General features: G+C 38.7%; 1 protein-coding gene across 4 annotated transcripts in view; it reads right to left on the bottom strand.

Moving 5' to 3' along the window:
- Positions 1-19,041, bottom strand: part of LDAH (lipid droplet associated hydrolase) — a 97,419-nt gene that overhangs the window by 4,646 nt on the left and 73,732 nt on the right. For all 4 annotated transcript variants that reach the window (XM_046660752.1, XM_046660754.1, XM_046660751.1 and 1 more), the window contains exon 6: positions 11,137-11,219. In XM_046660752.1, the coding sequence (XP_046516708.1) occupies positions 11,137-11,219 (83 nt within the window). The remainder of the gene's footprint in view (positions 1-11,136; positions 11,220-19,041) is intronic.

Below are 19,041 nucleotides of genomic sequence, written 5' to 3'. Positions count from 1 at the left end.
CACCTCACAACAAGTGGGCGAGTATTCTGGCCAGTTGTGGAATAATAAGTTTCCCAGAATCTCTCAGCAACCAATGTGCTACAGCTTCTCCTTGAAATACTATTGGGAGTACAAGCTATCTGCAGGCATTAATGATCTACCGAGAGGGCTAAGAACTTTAGGTTCTCTCTAAACCACTCCCTAGTTTTACCACCAACAATCCTTTAAATTATATCCAGGAAATAGTGTATGGAACAGTCATTATGCACAACTGTTCAGCACTTCCTCAGGGTATGAAACAGTGTTGAGAATCTGGAAATTCAGACTTGGGCTCGTGTTTGTCAGATCTGTTCCTCTGCTCCAGTGTACTCTCATGCCTGAAGATACTTGGACACTGAGAAAGGCACTCTGGGAGCCCTCACACTAGTACAAGCTACAGTGGTGAAGTCTTGTGAAAAATCCTAATATGGAAGGGCCAACTAGAAGGAAAGCAAGGTAGATAAGACCTCCCCTAATAAAGTCTCTTTGACAAGGAGGACAACATCACTGTATGCACCTGCTGCCACTTTCTGCCTAACGTTTCAAACACTATTTCAATGGAGAACTTAGCATTTATTTTCAGTGAGGCAATTACAACTTGCAATGTCTCCAATGAGAAGTCCAGCTTGATGACCTTCAGTGCTGGGGAAGAGCCATTCCTTCCCTCAAGCACAAGGGAATCAGGCAGTTGAGCAGGAATAATAAACAGATTACAGGGACCCTATACCTACCTTTGGCTATCAAGAGACATTAGTTATGGGGCGTGTGCTGCCGAAGGGAGGTACCAGGAACCTCAACACAAAGTGAAGTACATTAGCGTTCAAGACAGTGTAACGGTGAGGATTATAGATATCCCATATGTTCACTGTATTTTATTTCTCAACCCTTCATGACCAGTAACCATTTAGTGTGGGCTGTATTTGGTTCAATCTCTTAAGTGATGGTGGGGCAAGGTCTTTGTTTTGGGTTTTTTTTAAAAGTTCTTCTTCAGGCTATATTCACTGAAGGGCTCTCTATGAAAATCTTGGCTTACAAGTAAAACACGTGGTTATTCTAACACCCTTACTTACACTGGCTCAAGATACTTCCTGTTCTTCATAGACTATAAGTCACAGGCAATAGATCTGAACAGAGGACTCTGCACCTGTAACCCTAAACAGGAAAATGAAAAAGTATGGGGTGTGTGGAGGTAGAGGTGGAGGACGGGGGTACAGGTAAAGCAGAAAGAAAGAAAGAACTGGAAACCAAAGTATGGTGGTTAAGAGTGTATACTATTAATATGTTGATAGGTAAAAACAAATCGCACGAATAATACTGAACTGATGAAAACTGCGACTGATGTGCCAGGCTCTGTGTGCAGCTCTGTGCTCATTGAGTCCTTACAACAATACTCTGAGGAAGGTATTTTATCCCTGTTTTACAGAAAAGGAAACTGAAGCTTAGAGAGATTAACTTGCTTAAGTTCAAGCAATTAGTGAGTTGTAAAGCTAGGCTATCAATCCAGAGACAACATTCCTAATCAGTACCTTTTACTACTATTGACAATTAACAATTAACTGATCCATGTTACGAAAACACAAAACGTAAAGACTGGGAGGTCTTGAACTGGATATGAAAACTGAGTATGACAATCAACGACAAGAGCAAACCCAATCATCTTTATTTAAAGCCTTCCCGAAGTCTATGCAGTTCTTCTGGAGTGCTGCATGTCGTGGGGGTGACAACTGCTGTGAAAATACTGGAACTGTTAACTCAGAATCTCAGGCTATCAGCAGGATGTTTAAATTCAAAGGTTTTTAAGAATATAAATTATTTCCTGTAGTTATTTCTCCTTGGCACTTGCTTTGATATGCAGGAGAGTTGATAAAAAGTGCACATTATTGAGATGGAAATTATTCTTTTTCCAAATTGTTGTCATGTTAAATAATCCATTTGTTTATTAAACAAAAAATTTAATTTTCTTAATTCTTCTATATTCTGATTTCCTAGGACTGTGCTTTCGCATTTCCTTGTGTGTTTTCTGCAGTAAGGTGGAATTATGGTTACTATAGTCTCTGTGCTCCTTTGAGTCTTCGGTGTGCTCCTAAGGAGACACGTTCTCCCCTAAAATGACCCTGCAAATTGCTGCAGCTTGCCACCATAGAGAAGTCACATTTGTCTTTTCTCACGTTTTAATTTTTTTTTAAATATCACTTTTTGCTGCTGACACTGATAGATTCATAGCAGTTCCACAAAAAATAACTCTAAACTTATCTCCCACCAGGCATGGGCTCAGTGGTTGAAATTCTGAAGTGAGTAAGACAACTCTGTCCTAGAGAAGCTTCCAGACTAGGGAAACACATAGGCATGTACAAACTGCCCTTCAACACAACAGGCAGAGAGAGGTACAAACAAAATACTGTAGGAGCCCAAAGTAGGAAAACCAGACTTCTGCTCTGAGGGAGTCAACAAAGCTTTGTTTTAGTATACATTTTGAGTTGTTGGCTTTTATGCATTACTAATAGAGGCTTTATTGTAAGAACAAAAGAAATATTAGAAACCATCTTATGACCCAAGTTGATATATTTGATTTAGCTGATAACTAAGAAAAATCACTTTCAATGATAAGTCAATGTCTTAAAATATTAAACGTGAAAAAGCCACACACACAAATTTCTATCTAGTAGTATATATACATATACAATGGAATATTATTCAGCTATAAAAAAGGAAGGAAATTCTGCCATTTGCAACAACATGGATGGACCTTGATGGCATTATGCTAAGTGAAGTGAAATAAGTCAGACAGAGAAAGAAAAATACTGTATGATCTCACTTATATGTGGAATCTAAACAAAAAAGAACTCATAGAAATAGAGAATAGATTAGTAGTTGCCAGAAGTCGGGAGTGGGGCATATGGAGGAGGGATTGGATGAAGGTGGTCAAAAGGTATAAATTTCCAGTTATGAGATGAATAAGTTCTCGGGATGTGATGTGCAGCATGGTGACTATAGTTAACAACACAGTATTGTATTGTATATTTGAAAGTTGCTAAGAGAGTAAACCTTAAAAGTTTTCATCACAAGAAATGATGAAATGGAGAGACATTGGATGGAAGTTCAAGATCAGTCACCTACCAAATAAACAGTGAAGCACACCCCTGTCTCCAAGCCACCACCCACACTTGCTCACTAAGTGGATTCTTACCCACTTTTACTCATGAATGAGACCTGGAGCCTAAGCTACAGTGCCATGTGGGTATTCTTGGTCAAATATCTTCCAAAATGCAGGACAGCATCACCATTCTGAGACTGTTACTTCCCTCCTGGGGGGCTCACAGGGTGAGCCCTGGGTTCTCACAGATCAGAGAGAATGTCCACTGTTCTCCTGGGCTGTGTGAGGCTTCCTCTATTAGCATTTTATAAAGAGCTGTAGCTCCCTGGGTGCTAAATTAACAGGCTTCCCAGCTAAGTTTGTGCTGATTTTTTAGGAAGAGTGCCCTGAGCCATCACGCTGCATGGCAGGGGAAACAGTTGGCCAGCCTGAGAAAGTAACTAAAGACCAACAGGGTGGATGCTCAGGGAGCTGACACATTTTCTCTGTCCTAGTTTGAGAAGTCAAGAAAAACTGTCATTCCTGCTTTCTCCACTTTTTCTTTCCTCTTCTGAAATAACTCCCAACTGACCAGTTTTTCTTTTTTTTGATCAAAGAAGCAAAAGGTCAGATATAAAGGAGGCAGTTGTTTACCAAGGGGTCAAATTTGTACCCAAACATCTAGGCCTCCTACTTCCCCGCTAGATTTCCCTGTTCTGCCTTCATTTCCCTGTTTTCATCCCCTTCCAGCTTTCCCAGGCTCAGGGCACAAACTGTTACATCCTCCAATGCATTCCATCTCTGGGGAGAATCCAGAACAGGCTGGACGACAGCAACAGGCTGCTGCTCCTCCCCTGCCCCTAAAATCAGACACTTAAGTCTCAACCCTGCAACCTTAAAGAAATCTATTCCGTAACATAAGTATGTCCTTTCAGTTATTTAAAAATCCTACCTTCTCGGGAACAGAGGGACAGCCGTCACAGAGCTTTAAAGTTTCACTGACATCTTTCTGAGGAACAGTTTTTAGGAAGCTGAAGAACTGTTCAAGAAAGGCAGACAGTTTGGAAAATAAAACCTTGTTGCCTTTCTTCTTTTTATCCAGAACTGGCTCAATTACCATTCTTAAGAAAATGAGAATCAAAATCTCCAAAGATTAAGAAAAGTGGCTGAGGCTGGTGGTGGAAAACACAATCCTTTACGACCATGGAGCCCTGCTTCCCTCTGCAGGCCTCTAGAGGGGCAGAGGGAGTCGACATGCCAGGGGAGGAGGAGGGCCAAGCGGGTTACTGCCTGGACCGTTCTCCAGTGGGTGGAACAACTACGCATCTAAACGCTCTCCTTTCTGTGTCTCAAGTGTAAAGGGCCAGAACCCACATATGGAAGTCACTGGGCCATCTCATGACTAGCTTTGTCTCTTTTTTAGCTGGGACTGGAGTGAGAAGCTGACCCAAGGCATCTATTTTCCTCTGGTGAGGCAGCAGAGTATGAGGCATCAGAGCAGATTTATGCTCTTGTGTCTCTGTTTCTCCCTGGTTATACGCCTCAGGAAACTGACAGATGTGCTGGAAGGGTCTTGGCCTAACTAACTTAGAGAAATGGCCAAGTGCAGCTTGTCTGAATTCTCTGCACTAGGATACTAGGCCCAAGTCCTGATAAAGATTAAGTACTTCTGTGTTTTCCTTCACCACTGTTCCTTTACAACATCTCCCCAGGCGCCTTGTGGGGATCAGTGGCTGTGATCTAGAATGGGACTGGGGCATTCCAGGGTCTCTTGGATACATATTTAACATCACCAAATCTGGGGCTGGCCCCGTGGCCGAGTGGTTAAGTTCGCGTGCTCCGCTGCAGGCGGCCCAGTGTTTCGTTGGTTCGAATCCTGGGCGCGGACATGGCACTGCTCATCAAACCACGCTGAGGCAGCGTCCCCACATGCCACAACTAGAAGGACCCACAACGAAGAATATACAACTATGTACTGGGGGGCTTTGGGGAGAAAAAGGAAAAAAAATAAAATCTTTAAAAAAAAAAGATCTAAGCTATCTAAGAGATCTAAAAAAAGAAGTTAAAAAACAATCACCAAATCTTTCATTACAGAATGAAAATATCTTGGAAGGCATGTGGGGGAGGAAAAGTTAGACAAATAGTCTTTTTAAAGTACTCAGAGGCATATCTAGGATACAACTAAGTTAATAATAATAACAACAACAACATGCCAGACCCCCTTGCAAGGACTTTACATGAATTATAGCATTATATTTTTGGAACACTATATGAGAATAGATTCTAATATTAAACCATTCTATTGATGAAAAAAGAAGGCACAGTGAGGTCAACTAACTTAACCAAGGTCACATAAGTAAGCAAGTGGTGGAGCTGGACTTTGAACCTTGGGCTGTGACTCTGCTCCCCGATACACTCCCCCTCCTTTCAATCACGCTCCATTAGAGAACTCAAGGGTATGCTAACATAAGTGCCTGAAATGAAGCTCTCAAGGTCAAAATGATTGAGATAAAAACAAACCTACCTATTATGACATTCTGAACAGGCTTCAAATTAAACAGGCAGAACTAACACAATCAGTTTCAGACTGAGGCTTGGCGGAAAGGCAGTCCTGGTTAGCTGGTCCAGGGAGTGCTTCCTATGCTCCGTTAAACAGGACGTGTGCATGTCTGAAGGATTTGCATGCCCGAATCTGCAAACAACCGCACAAGGTTTGTTCCCAAAGGCAACATGCACCTCTGGGCTCAGGCGGGCCGAGCAGGATGGGGAGAGAGCCATAGCACAGGGGTTCCTGTTCCTGAGGACATTTTGCCCCTTTCCCAAACCACACTGCTGCCTGGCCTGGCCCTCTGGAGGCAGGGGCAGCACCACTTTGCAGGCAGCTCCTGCACCATTGCCTACCTTTGTCAGAAAGAAGCAGCTCATGTGTTCTCGCTGGGAACAATTTCCGACCCCTATGGACTGATAGCGAAGTTCAGATTCGGTCTGGTGGTAGCACACACCAGCTGTTTCCATAAGCCCAGGCCAAAGATGGTCACGGCAGTTTAGAATTTCCCTCCTAAGTGAGTTTTAAATGAAAACTTCAAGTTTCTAAACCAAACACTCATTCACTTTTCTATGAATGAGACATACATCCCCTTATAGTTTAGAACAATGACAGAACAAGAGAATGCTGACCTCCTCTTTGCCTCAGACACACCAGGTGCCTCATAAAGCAGAGCATACCCCAGAGGCTCCCAGAAGAACTGGGATTGGGATGGCGAAAATGTACAGTTGATTTTCTTACTTTGGTTTATTCCATCCTGGTTCTCATTCTTGTCCCTCCCCGCTCCACTCCCATCCTAATCATTAGCTCCTCTCCTTCCTCCGAACTTCTAAGCTGTGTTCCCCAAGGATCAAGCTTCAGATGTCTTCTCTCCTTATACTACATACTCCCTTAGGTCACTCTTCTCCACGCTCATGGCTTCAACTATATCCTCCTCACTCTCAAATCAAAATTAAGCTGAGACTACTTTTCTAAGCTTCATACCCAAATATCCAGCTACCTGTCAGACATGTGTCCACTTGGATGTCCCACAGGTATCTCAAACAAAAGTATCAAAATGAACTTCTTTCTCAACCATCTTCCACAACTTGATGTTGCGTCTCCTCTCATATTTCCTACATTTTTACCAAATCCAAACACAGAGAAGTAAGCTTAGGCTCCTCCGTCTCCACTCTCTCATACACTAAGTGCCTTTGATTCTACTTCATAAATCTTTCCAGATTCTTCTCCCTCTCCACCCCCAATTCCACTGCCTTGGTTCTCGTAAAAGCCTTCTAAATGGTCTCCTCACGTCAAATTTCATTCTTTTCCAATATTCTGCCACACATTTTCCCCAAAATAATCTCTCTCATTTGTTACTCTAGCCACATTGCTAGGGCTGACTGATAGGAACTGGTTCCTCTGAACTGGCTGTTCACAGAGAGCATATGTTCTGATGGGTCAGTGGCTATGTCACACAGTTGTCAAACATTTTGAATATCACCCTGATTATTAAACTCCATTGCTTAAACCCTTCAATGGCTCCCCAACAACTCAAAATAATCTAGTCTCTTGAGTGAAACTTACGGCTTCGTGTTCTCAGGCCAGTGCCCAAGCCACCTAACCTTCTTTAGTGTCTCTAGCACAGGGCTTCTTCACTTGGGGCCTACACGTCTATGCACGTTCAAGGGCAGAAGCGGCGGCACAGGGGTGGGGCTGGTGGATAGGAAAAACATTACACTTTTATTTTTGCTAACCTCTAACTATAATTTTATTTCCTTTAATTATGAATACAGGTAACAAACCATAGTAGTATTAGTAACACCTATATTTTGTCACCTATAAAATTATGAATATTTTCAAACCACAGTAAACTTGTTGCAGACAACTAAAAAACTATGCTCATCACTACAAAATTAAAATAGTAATTCTGAGTGTTATTATATCTCATTATTTTGTGTGTTAATAAAAGACACACATTATATATCACAAATTTGTTTTTAAGATATTTTGATAAGCATATTTCAATGTAATTTTTTTTAATAACCTCACGTATTTATTTAATGCATTTAAAAACATTATTCTGAGAAGGGCTCCATACACTTTAGCAGAGAGCCAAAGAGATCCACACACAAAAAAGGCTTCAACTCAATTCTCTAAGCTTTCCTCATCCATCCACCTACTATACATTTATTGGTTGCTCACCAAGTATCATGCATTGTGTTGGGCCCTAGGGATATCAAGACAGAAAAACATAGTTTCTTACCTCAAGGTGGGTGAGAGGGGAAAGATGACTGTTTAAATACTGTGTAAAAATGTAATATTATAATTTTACATAGAGGGCCATGGGAGGCAAAGGGAGGGACATCTAATCAAATCCAGGGGCTAGGAAATGCCTCTTGGAGATGACACTGGAGCCAAGTCTTTTTTTTTTTGAGGAAGATTGGCCCTGAGCTAACTACTGCCAATCTTCCTCTTTTTGCTGAGGAAGACTGGCGCTGAGCTAACATCCATGCCTAACTTCCTCTACTTTATACGTGGGACGCCTACCACAGCATGGCATGCCAAGCGGTGCCATGTCTGCACCCGGGATCCGAACCGGCGAAGCGGAATGTGTGAACTTAACCGCTGTGCCACCAGGCCGGCCCCAGGAGCCAAGTCTTAAACGACAGGTAGAATTTAGTCAGGTGAAGAAAGAACAAACCTAAGATGCCACAGGCCATAGTATACTCTTCTGGAAACAACTATGAGTCTGATATATTTGTTCAAGGAAAGGGAAATAACTTATGCAGTGTTGAAGCACTGCAAATAAACGCAACCGTCTGATACTGTGTATAAAGTCTCTAGACCTTGGAAGGAAGACAGACAAGCAGCCCAGTAAATTTTTTAGTTAAAAAGGCCCATTTTCCTCAAGAAGATAAAAAGTTCTTTTCATGTAGACAATGGAAATCCAGCGGTAGAACATTTGAATTTAGAACCACAGCCTGTTGATTATGCTATGATAGTTTCTGAGGGGAGGAGAAAGAATCTGAAAGCCATCCACACAATGTAGTAGAGAGACTATTCTTACACTCACTTTCCTGGCTTCCTGACTGGATGACACAAAGATATATTTTTCAGAACTGTTTTAAAAGTTGAATAACTGAAATATATTGAATGATTTTTACAACAAAATGTGAGGCTCAAAAAGTCTTCACACTGGACAGTCCTGGATAGGTATGAAATTTCTGAATGCCTATGTTTGGGCTGAAATGGGACAGAGCATCCTTGACTAGACTATCTGAAAAATAGGGATGTGTCTGGTCTTGGGAAGCGGTTTCAAGTTTGACTAATTGTCAGCGTTGTTTGGAAGGCGGGAGGCAATGCCCACTATCTTCCTAGAACTATGCGCCCTTTCAAGTTTCCTTATTTTCTCAAGCAGACTGGGACATACGTTGATTCAATTATAACATATTTCCTCTTTTTAAATTACAGAAACAAAAAGTTGCAATAAACTGCCTGTCTCTCTAGACCTCGTTTCACTTAGGAATTGGAAGTATATTATTCTAGCGAAGAGCTCAAACTTAGCTGGTAGAATGGATAACCAATTAATTGCAAGGTAGTTTTGCATCATTAAACTAAACAATGCTTTCTTTGCGTTCTCAAATTCCCCAAGTACATTTAATGTTATCTTAAAAACAAAACAAAACCATTCTCTGTAGTTGGAAAAGTCTATTCTTGTGACTGTGTGTTAATATTAACCTTGAAACGTCTGCCATCTGCCATTACACCCCATATTTCTCCCATAAAAGTTTCGGTAAACTGACAGTCCTGACGCAGTTACCGTGAGCAGACCTCTATCTGGGAATGATTACACTTGCATATGGATTTAACTTAGGACAGGAATAAGTTAGCACCTTTCTTTGACCTCTTTCTGAGCACAACATACAAACAGAATCCAGCGATGATGAGTATTTTACAGCAGCTGGCTTCCACAGGTGGTACGATGGGCTTTGACACATGATGGGTCTAATCATTCAGCATGTGTGCATTCTGGAAGTGAGCATCTGCCCGGCTTATTATTAACTGGAAGCTGAGTTGTTTTCTGAACTTCCAGCCTTGAGAACGTAAATGTATTTTTGAAACAAATGCACTTATAATTTAGCTGAAAAATAAAATACTTTTTTCCCTTTATTTTCATATCCTTCAATGACTGGAAACAGTGGAAAGCCCTGGAGAGAGGATCCTTATGAGGCCCCAACCTTCCCCATTCACCTAATGAGGTTTTTCTTCTGCCTTTAAAATTTCAATCTCTAACAATTGCTATTTTAGAAATATGATGACCACTATGGCCATTAGACAAACACAGAGGCATTTTCAAAAGTCCTCTCTGAGTGAAGCTACTACAGATCAATATTCTGAAAATATATTTTTAAGAACATATACATTTCTTGCTTTAAGATAATTGTATTGGGAGGTTACAGAAATATGAATTAACATGGTAGGCAAGTTTCAGCCAAATGTCTCAAAGTTTATGAAGAGATTCTAAATCCAGTGAGGGACCTAAGATTTTACTTGCAGATGACAGGTTCCTGAGCCCTGTAAGCGCTGGCCACTTAGTAGGGCTCATTTCATTGTACCCAGCTGGTGTCACAGGTTCAGCACTGACTGTAAAGTTCTAGATTAGCACACTCCAACAGAAATACAAAGGCACGTATATAATTCAAAAATGTCTAGTAACTACATTCTCAACATTTAGTCAATATAAATATATCAATGAAATATTTTACTTTTTTTTTGGTACTAAGTTTTTGAAATCCAATGTATATTTTATACTTACAGCATATCTCAATTCCTGCTAGCCACAAAAGACCACACGTGGTCAGTGGCTACCCAATTAGACAGTCCAGCTCTATCCTGTTTAGGATGGACAGACAGACAAATGGTGCCATGGGAGTACCAGAGCCACCTAAATGATAGGGGGCCTAGACATATCTAAATCGTGGTGCCCTCACAGCTTCAGAGGTCGGTGCTTCCAAATGTGTTTGTGTAAGAGTCTAACATTTGCAGAAATAACTCACAAATGCTAGAAGTTTCTATCTTTCCCTTTCTGCACCTGCTTGTAGAGAAAACTGGTCTTGTGTCAGAGCTGGACGCTCCTGCTCTAATGCATTGGAGAACAAGAAAGCCTCACTGAGTTATTAGGTCTTAGTAATGTTAGTTCTTTTCCAATGTTTTACTTACATTTTAATATAACTCATTTATTCTATAAATATTATTGAGAGTCTTCTCAGTACAAGAGAGAAGTATTGATTCTAAAAATAAACCCAACAAAAAGAGGTGGTAAAATATATTTAAATAACTATGTAATCAGCTTTACTCACTTTCTATGCAACTTTCAACGACTGCATTAATTTTAACTAGAAGCAGAACTCTTTTTCTGAAATCTACAAACCCTTGAGGTCTTATAGATTCTAACCTTTCATCCTCAGTGAATATTTTTGCCCATCTACTTACTTCCTTGCAGTACTACAGTGATTACCTTCGATAAATGTTCCTTTATGGTTTCATTGTCTCTCTTCACCACTTCCATCATTTCTTGGCTCGCAAGGTAGGCAGCGTTAACTACAGTTAAAAAAAAGTCAAACACTTAGAATATCCGGGACAAACACAAATGTCAAATTAATCGTAGTAAACTCCCATTCCCTGCTTTCCTTTCAGCAAGTGCTCTCTGATGTGACATATCAGAGAGGCCCAGAGAGGCAAGTGAGGCAGGCAATACGCATTGTCTCTGGAAATAAGAGCAAGTCCTGCCAAAGAAGCTCCTCTCACCCTCATTGGGCTTTCTCAATAGTGACATAGCAGGATGACGGCCTGAAGTCAGATGCCACAGCAGAGGAAGCGTGTAATTGTACCTGATCAATGTGTTTTTATGATTTAAGGATTAGAAGCACAAATTTTTATAGATAAGTCACATATAGCAGGGAAACTGTGTGCAGTTACCAACACGAAGCTATCCTGGCAATTTTTTCAAAAAGGACACAACCAAAAAGAATGTTTATTTTAAACTAGGTTTAAAGGCTAAGACTCTTTGTTTTTGTTTTTTGTGAGGAAGATTGTCCCTGAGCTAACATCTGTGCCAATTTTCCTCTATTTTGCATGTGGGATGCTGCCACAGCATGGTTTGATGGGCAGTGTATAGATCTGTGCCTGGGATCCAAACCTGCAAACTCCAGGACCACTGAAGCAGAGCCCTCGAACTTAACCACTACACCACTGGGCCAGCCCCTCTCTGAGTTTTTAATGAGGGTTAGTCCCATTATACTGACTGCAAAATGAGCAAAGTTACTCTCATTTTCAAGATCTCAAATACCTTGGAGAAAGGAAGAAAGCCAGAGATAACGTGAATTTATGTGGCTTTCTGGTACTGGTGTGGAAATTTTCAGTTAATGCTTTGTGCCTTAAATTCCATTTTGATTGGTATTATTGTTACGTTGCTTTCATTTTTGTCATCACCTGCCTGGTAGATTTGTACTTTATTTTTAATCTTTTGTTATTTTGTTTTAAATATGTCTCTTGAAATCATAAGCGGACTTCTATAAAAATGCAATTTGAAAGTCTCTCTCTCTTAAATAAAAAGAGAACATATTCACATATATTGATATAAAAGATATTTGGTCTGACTCTAGTCATCTTGTTTTGCTTTCTTGTTACTTCTGACTCTTCTCTCCACCCTCTTTAGGGTGAATGATGAGTTTTCCTCCCCTACTTTTTAAACATTTCTTTTCAGTATTAGTCTCAAAGCATTAATCCCATTTTTATTCATCAAGTTGTTAGCTGTGCCTAAACTGTGAAACATATTTTTTCTATTGCTGTCTGGAATTAGAGAGCGTCTGTAATCTCTCCATCCAAACAGGCGGGCCCTTAGCATCCCTGCACCTTCCCCATGCCTTCCTCCCACCCTGCCTCCTCTTGGGAATTGTAAGTAACAAACTCTTATTCCAAGGGCAGCTGTCTCTCTCTGTCGCTTTATCACACCTGATTAAAACAAATTCTAAATACATTTTAAAACAATAAGACAGAGCTGGTACTCTGGGGGGCGGGGTGTCAACGTAGTAGTTTTTGGTAGGGCAAAGTAGTGTGGAGGAGAGAGCTGCAGAAAGAGATGGGGTGGGGAGGACACTCTGGAGATCTAAAGAGGGTTCCTTTTGAGTTCCAGCTAAGTACTGATTGGTACTATCATTAGAGACACTACCAGAAGCTGGGGAAAGAACCATCCGAAGGTATTTACGGAATAATCCCCAAACTGAGAATAATTACTACTTCCACCAGCCCAGTAGAAAGTCTTATAATTAATGTACGAACTATAGAACTTAGAGAGGTTTTGCCTTGATGATGGGGTAAAATTAGCCCTAAACTAAATGCTGTTCCGGTACCAACCAACAAAGCTTAAAAGCAGGGCCAGAAAGGATCAAACTATTTCTGAGTAACATAACTGTGCCCCATAACAAAGTTCAAGAATATCTATATGAACACAGAAATATCCAGCATCCAACAAGATAAAATTAACAATGTAAGGCATCCAATAAAAAGTTATCAAGCATATAAGGCAGGAAATGAAGAAAAAGGTGACAGAAATGACAAAGATAATAAAATTGGTAAACATTCAAGAAATGGTGCTGGGAAAACCAGATATACACATGCAAAAGAATGAATTGGACCATTAACTTACATCATATACAAAAATTAATTCAAAATGGATCATAGTCCTAAATGGAACAACTAAATCTATAAGACTCCTAGAAGGAAACATAAGAATAAATCTTTGTGATCTTAGATTAGGCAATGGTTTCTTAGATAAGGCACCAAAAGCACAAGTGGTGAAAGGAAAAAAACCCTGGATTTCATAAAAATTAACACCTTTTGTGCTTTAAAGGACATGATCAAGAAAGTGAAAAGACAATTCACAGAATGGGAGAAAAATCATATATGTAATAAGGATCTAGTATCCAGAATATACAAAGAACTCTTATCAACCAACAACAAAAAGACAACTTGATTACAAAAGGGCAAAAGATTTGAAAAGGCATTTCTCTAAAGATATACAAAGGACCAATAAGCATGTCAAAAAAAGCATAACATCATTAGTCATCAAAGAAATGTAATCAAAACCACAATGAGATACCACATCACACCTACTAGGATGGCTATAAGAAAAAAGACAAACAAAAGCCAGTGTTGACAAGGATGTAGAGAAACTGGCACCCTCATACATTGCTGGTGGCATTGTAAATTGGTACAGGCATTTTGGAAAACAGTTTGGCAGTTCCCCAAAATGTTAAATATAGAGTTACCATATATACTTGGCAATTCCACTTGTAGATATAAACCTAAAAGAACTGAAAACAAAGGTCCACACAAAACTTGTACATGAATGTGTATAGCAGCATTGTTCATAATAGACAAAAAGTAGAAGCAATCTGAATGTCCATCAACTAATGAATGGAAAATCAAAACGTGATATAGTCATGCAGTGAGATATTACTGAGTAATAATGAAGTACTGATAAATGCTATAACATGAATGAACCTGAAAACATTATGCTAAGTGAAAGAAGCAAGTCATGAAACGCTACACACTGCACAACACCACTTATGTGAAATGTCTGTAAGAGGAAAATTCATAAAGACAGAAAGTAGATGAGTGGTTTCTATGGTCTGGGTGGAGGGGGAAATGGGGAATGACTACTAATTGGTATGGGGATTCTTTTTGAGGTGATGAAAATATTCTGAAGTCAGATGGTTGTCATGGTTGCTTTGCTCTGAGAATGTACTAAAAATCACTGAATTGTGCACCTTATTTATTTATTTATTGGTGAGGAAGATTGGCCCTGAGCTAACACTAACATCTGTTGTCAATCTTCCTCTTTTTGCTTGAGGAAGACTGTTGCTAACATCTGTGGCGATCTTCCTCTATTTTGTATGTGGGATGCCTGCCACAGCATGGCTTGATGAGCAGTGCCTAGGTCTGTGCTGGAGATCTGAACCTGAGAACCCTGGGCCGCTGAAGCCAGGTGTGCGAACTTAACCACCATGCCAGCCCCAGAACTGTGTACTTTAAAGGGAGTTTTATGACATTTGAATCATATCAAAATTAACCTGTTTTAAAAAAATTGGTAGACACATATTGAAAGTTTTATAACTTATTCCATATGTTCAAGAAACAAGAAATATTGAGCATGTTAAGTAGAATTATGGAAGATACAAAAAAGACCCATACTAAACTTCTAGACATGAAAACTACACTGGATAAGAGTAACAGCAGAGAAGACATTGTAGAAGAAAAATTAGTGAATTGAAGACATAACAATAGAAACTCTCCAAAAGGAAATATAGGGAGAAAGAAACTAGGGGGAAAAAAGAAAGAGAAGAACATCAACGATCTCCAAGGGAATTTCAAAGTGGTCTCATATACCATGTAACTGGAGTTTTTGAAGGAGGGAGATACAGAAAAAATATCTGAAGAATGGCTGAAAATTTTCCAAAATTCCTAAAAACCATAAACCCACAGATCCAAGAAGCTCCAAGAATCCCAAAGCACAAAAAATATGAAGAAAACTATATAAGACATATACTAAGTTGCTTAAAACTAGCAATAAAGAGAAATCTTAAAATCAGGCAGAGAAAAATGATCCATTACATACAGATAAACTGAGATTAAAAATGACGGCAGATTTCTTCTTGAAATAATGTAACTAGAAGACAGTGGAGTAACACTTCTAAAGTAATGAAAGAAAAAATAACTGCCAATCTAGAATTCTATAGCCAGTGAAAATAGCTTTCAAAAAGGAAGACAAAATAAAGAATTTTTCAGATACAAAAGCTGAAAGAATTAACTACCAGCAGAACTATACTACAAGATATATTAAGAGAAATAATTCAAGCAAAAAGATGATGTCTGATGGAAATTATGTCTACATAAAAAAATAAAGGGTGTCAGAAATATGTGGAGAAATTTAAAATACATTTTCTCTTACAAACATATTTATATCTCTTTATAAGACAATTGACTGATTAAAACAAAAATAGTAACAACATATCAAAGAAATAAAACATATGACAACAATATCACAAATGCTGGGAGGGAGAAATTGCTTACCATTGTAAAGTTCTTATGGTGTACCTGAAGTGGTATAATAACATTTGAAGACTGTAAAGTTAAAGGTGTATATTATAAATTCTAAAGCAACCACTAAATAGCAAAAGAAAGCATTATAACTAATAAGCCAACAAAGGAGACAAAATGGAAGCATAAAAAATACCTAATTAACTCATAAGAAGGTAGAAAAAAAGCAAAAATGGAACAAAGAACATAGGAGATAAATGGAAAATATATATCAAGATGGTAGATTTAAACCCAACCTTATTAATAATTCCATTAATGTAAATTGTCTCAACACTCAAATCAAAACTCAGAGTAAGAAAGCAAGATTCAATTATTTATTGCCTATGTATAAAGACATAAATAGGTTCAAAGTTAAAAGATGGAAAAAGGTATATCACGCTAACATCAGTCAAAAGAAAGGTGGAATAACTATATTAATCAGACAAATTGGATTTCAGAGCAACTAATATTACCAGAGATAAAGAGGGTGATTTCATAGTGATAAAGGGGTCAATTCATCAGGAGGATATAAAAGTCCCAAATGTTTATATGCACCTAACATGTTTGAGCTTCAGAAGAGATGAAATAAAAACTAATAGAAATACAAGGAGAAACAGATAAATCCAGATATACTGACAGAGATTTCAATACTCATCTTCCAATAATTGATAGAACACTTAGAAAGAAAATCAACAGGGATATAGAAAGCTTGAATGACACTATCAACCAACTTGACATCTACAGAACAATCTACCCAACAAGAACAGAACATACATTCTTTTCAAGTATCCACAGAATATTTCCCAAGATAAACCATATCCTGGTCCATAAAACAAGTTTTAATCCATTTAAACAATTAAAATCATACAAAATATGTTCTCTGGACACAATAGAACCAAATTAGAAATCAATAACAGAAAGATATCTGGAAAATATCCAAATATATGGAAACAACACATTTCTAAATAACCTCTGGGTCAAAGAAGAAATCTAGAGGGAAATAAGAAAGTATTGTGAAGTGAATGAAAATGAAAATACAACATATCAAAATTTGTGGGACATGGTAAAAGTGGTATTCAGAGAGAAATTTATAGCACCAAAAACCTATACTAGAAATAAAAAAAGTCTCAAATGATCTCAGTTTCCACCTCAAGAAATTAGAAAAGAAAGAGAAAATTAACTCCAAAGTAGGCCAAATAAAGTAAATAATAAAGTTCAGAGTAGAAATTAATGAAATAGAAACCAGAAAAACAATTGAGAAAACAAATGAAACCAAAAGTAAGTTTGGTAAAATTAATAAATTTTTAGCCAGACTGATGAGAAAAGAAATCTGAGAAGATATAAGACATAAAAAACATCACCAATATCAGGAAAGAGAAGTGACATCCCTGCAGATTCTATAGACATCAAAAGGATAATCAGGTAATTGTGTGGAACTTTATGCCAAGAAATTCAACAACTTAGATGAAATGGACAAAAATCCACACAAAGACACAAGCTTATTTTAAGCTTATTTGAAAAGAAACAGATAACCTGAATAGTCTTATATCTATTAAAGAAATCAATTTTGTAATTTAAAGCCTCTCCATAAAGAAAACTCCAGAGCAAGATGACTTCGTTGGTCCACTCCAGCAAACATTTAAAAAAGAAATAACGCTGATTCTATACAAACTCTTCCAGAAATGACTAGACATATATGGACATCTGATTTTTGACAAAGGTAGCATTTCAGAGCAGCAGAAAACAAGTCGTCTGTGGTAGGCAGAATTCTAAGATAACACCAATAATCCTTCCCCTTCTATAATCCCCTTCTTTATGAGTGTAGGTGGAACCTCTGAACATGATGACATATTCCCCCCATGACCAGGTTACTAAATACAGTGGAGATGACTTTAAGGGAGATTTATTCTGGTAAGCCTAATCTAATTACGAGAGTTCTTCAAAATCTGAGTTTTTTCTGGCTGGTGGCAGAGAGGAAATCAGAGATTCACAGCACTAAAAGGATTAAATGCACTACTGCTGGTTTGAAGATGAAGCTCATGTGGAAAGGTCCTCAGAGGGACCTCCAGGAGCTGAGAGGGACCCTTGGCTGACAGTCAGGAAGAAAACGGGGACCTCAATCAGAAAGCCACATGAACTGGATTCTGCCAACAATCTGAGTGAGCTCAGAAATGGACTTTTGGATATGCAGGGGCATAAGGAAGGCTTCTGAAATCTAGGCAATGGTGATTCTTCGGCTGGGTGGGAGTTACATGGGAGTTTGCTTCGTGACAATTTGTGGAGGTAAATATTTATGTTTTAAGTACTTTTCTGTAGTGTCATTCTTGAATTAGAAAAAGCCCCAAAATTCAAATAATTTGTAAGGAATCTTACATTTCTAAAAGCAAATTTTTCATCAGGGAATGTATCTCACCCCATCTTTATTCCTATTCTTTTTTCTCCCCCCTGGTAATTTCCTATCTAAGCATACTTTTTTTTTTTAAGTAGAATACCAGTTTCCTTTCCAGTAATTGCTCCAAGGAAGCCATCTTTTTCATTCCTCAGAAATGTTCATAACACAACACAGTGGTCAGAAATAATAATACCAAATAGAAGTGTAATTTCCTAAGGGGAAAACACATTTCTCTTGGCAATGACTGTCAATAGCATTCCTGGAAACCCAGCAGAATTCAGAGTTTCAAGCACCACAATGAAGGAAATATCTGGTAGCAGGAGTAATGGAAACAAAAACATGAAGGAAAGAGAACGATTTAGAGGAAGGCTAATTGTTGACTTTTGTTTCATTACAAATCTAAATACAAGTATAAAAATAACTCACTGAGGAGTTTAATAATTCTATTTTATTTGCTACCATCACCTTCTGAAATCTGCATAGTGTTCAAATATTACTGCAGGACTTCAACCCACAGAAGAGTGGCTACAGGAATGAAATGAATGAGGGCTAAAGTTGGAAGACCAACGGGACATTCAACTCACAGGTCAAATAGTATCACTAAATTCTCCAAGTACACATAACCTACAATAGAAAGCTGCCGTCTATTGAACTCAATCACCATCTTGATGCCATTTTGTCTGTCTGGAAAAATCCCAACTCATCTTGCAGTCCAAATTCATCTATCTTCTCCTCCCTTACTTATCTAGGTAGAACTGATCTCTACTTTTTTGGTACCTCTCATGCCCTGTATCTGTTCTTAGGATAGCCCTAACTGTGATATGTCAAAATTCTTCACATTTGTCTCTTTACCACGCTGGAAATAATATAGGGCAGGAGTCATATTTCATT

This window comes from Equus quagga, chromosome 5, assembly GCF_021613505.1.
Source record: "Equus quagga isolate Etosha38 chromosome 5, UCLA_HA_Equagga_1.0, whole genome shotgun sequence".
NCBI lineage: Eukaryota > Metazoa > Chordata > Mammalia > Perissodactyla > Equidae > Equus > Equus quagga.
This window is presented reverse-complemented; position numbering and strand designations above follow the sequence as displayed.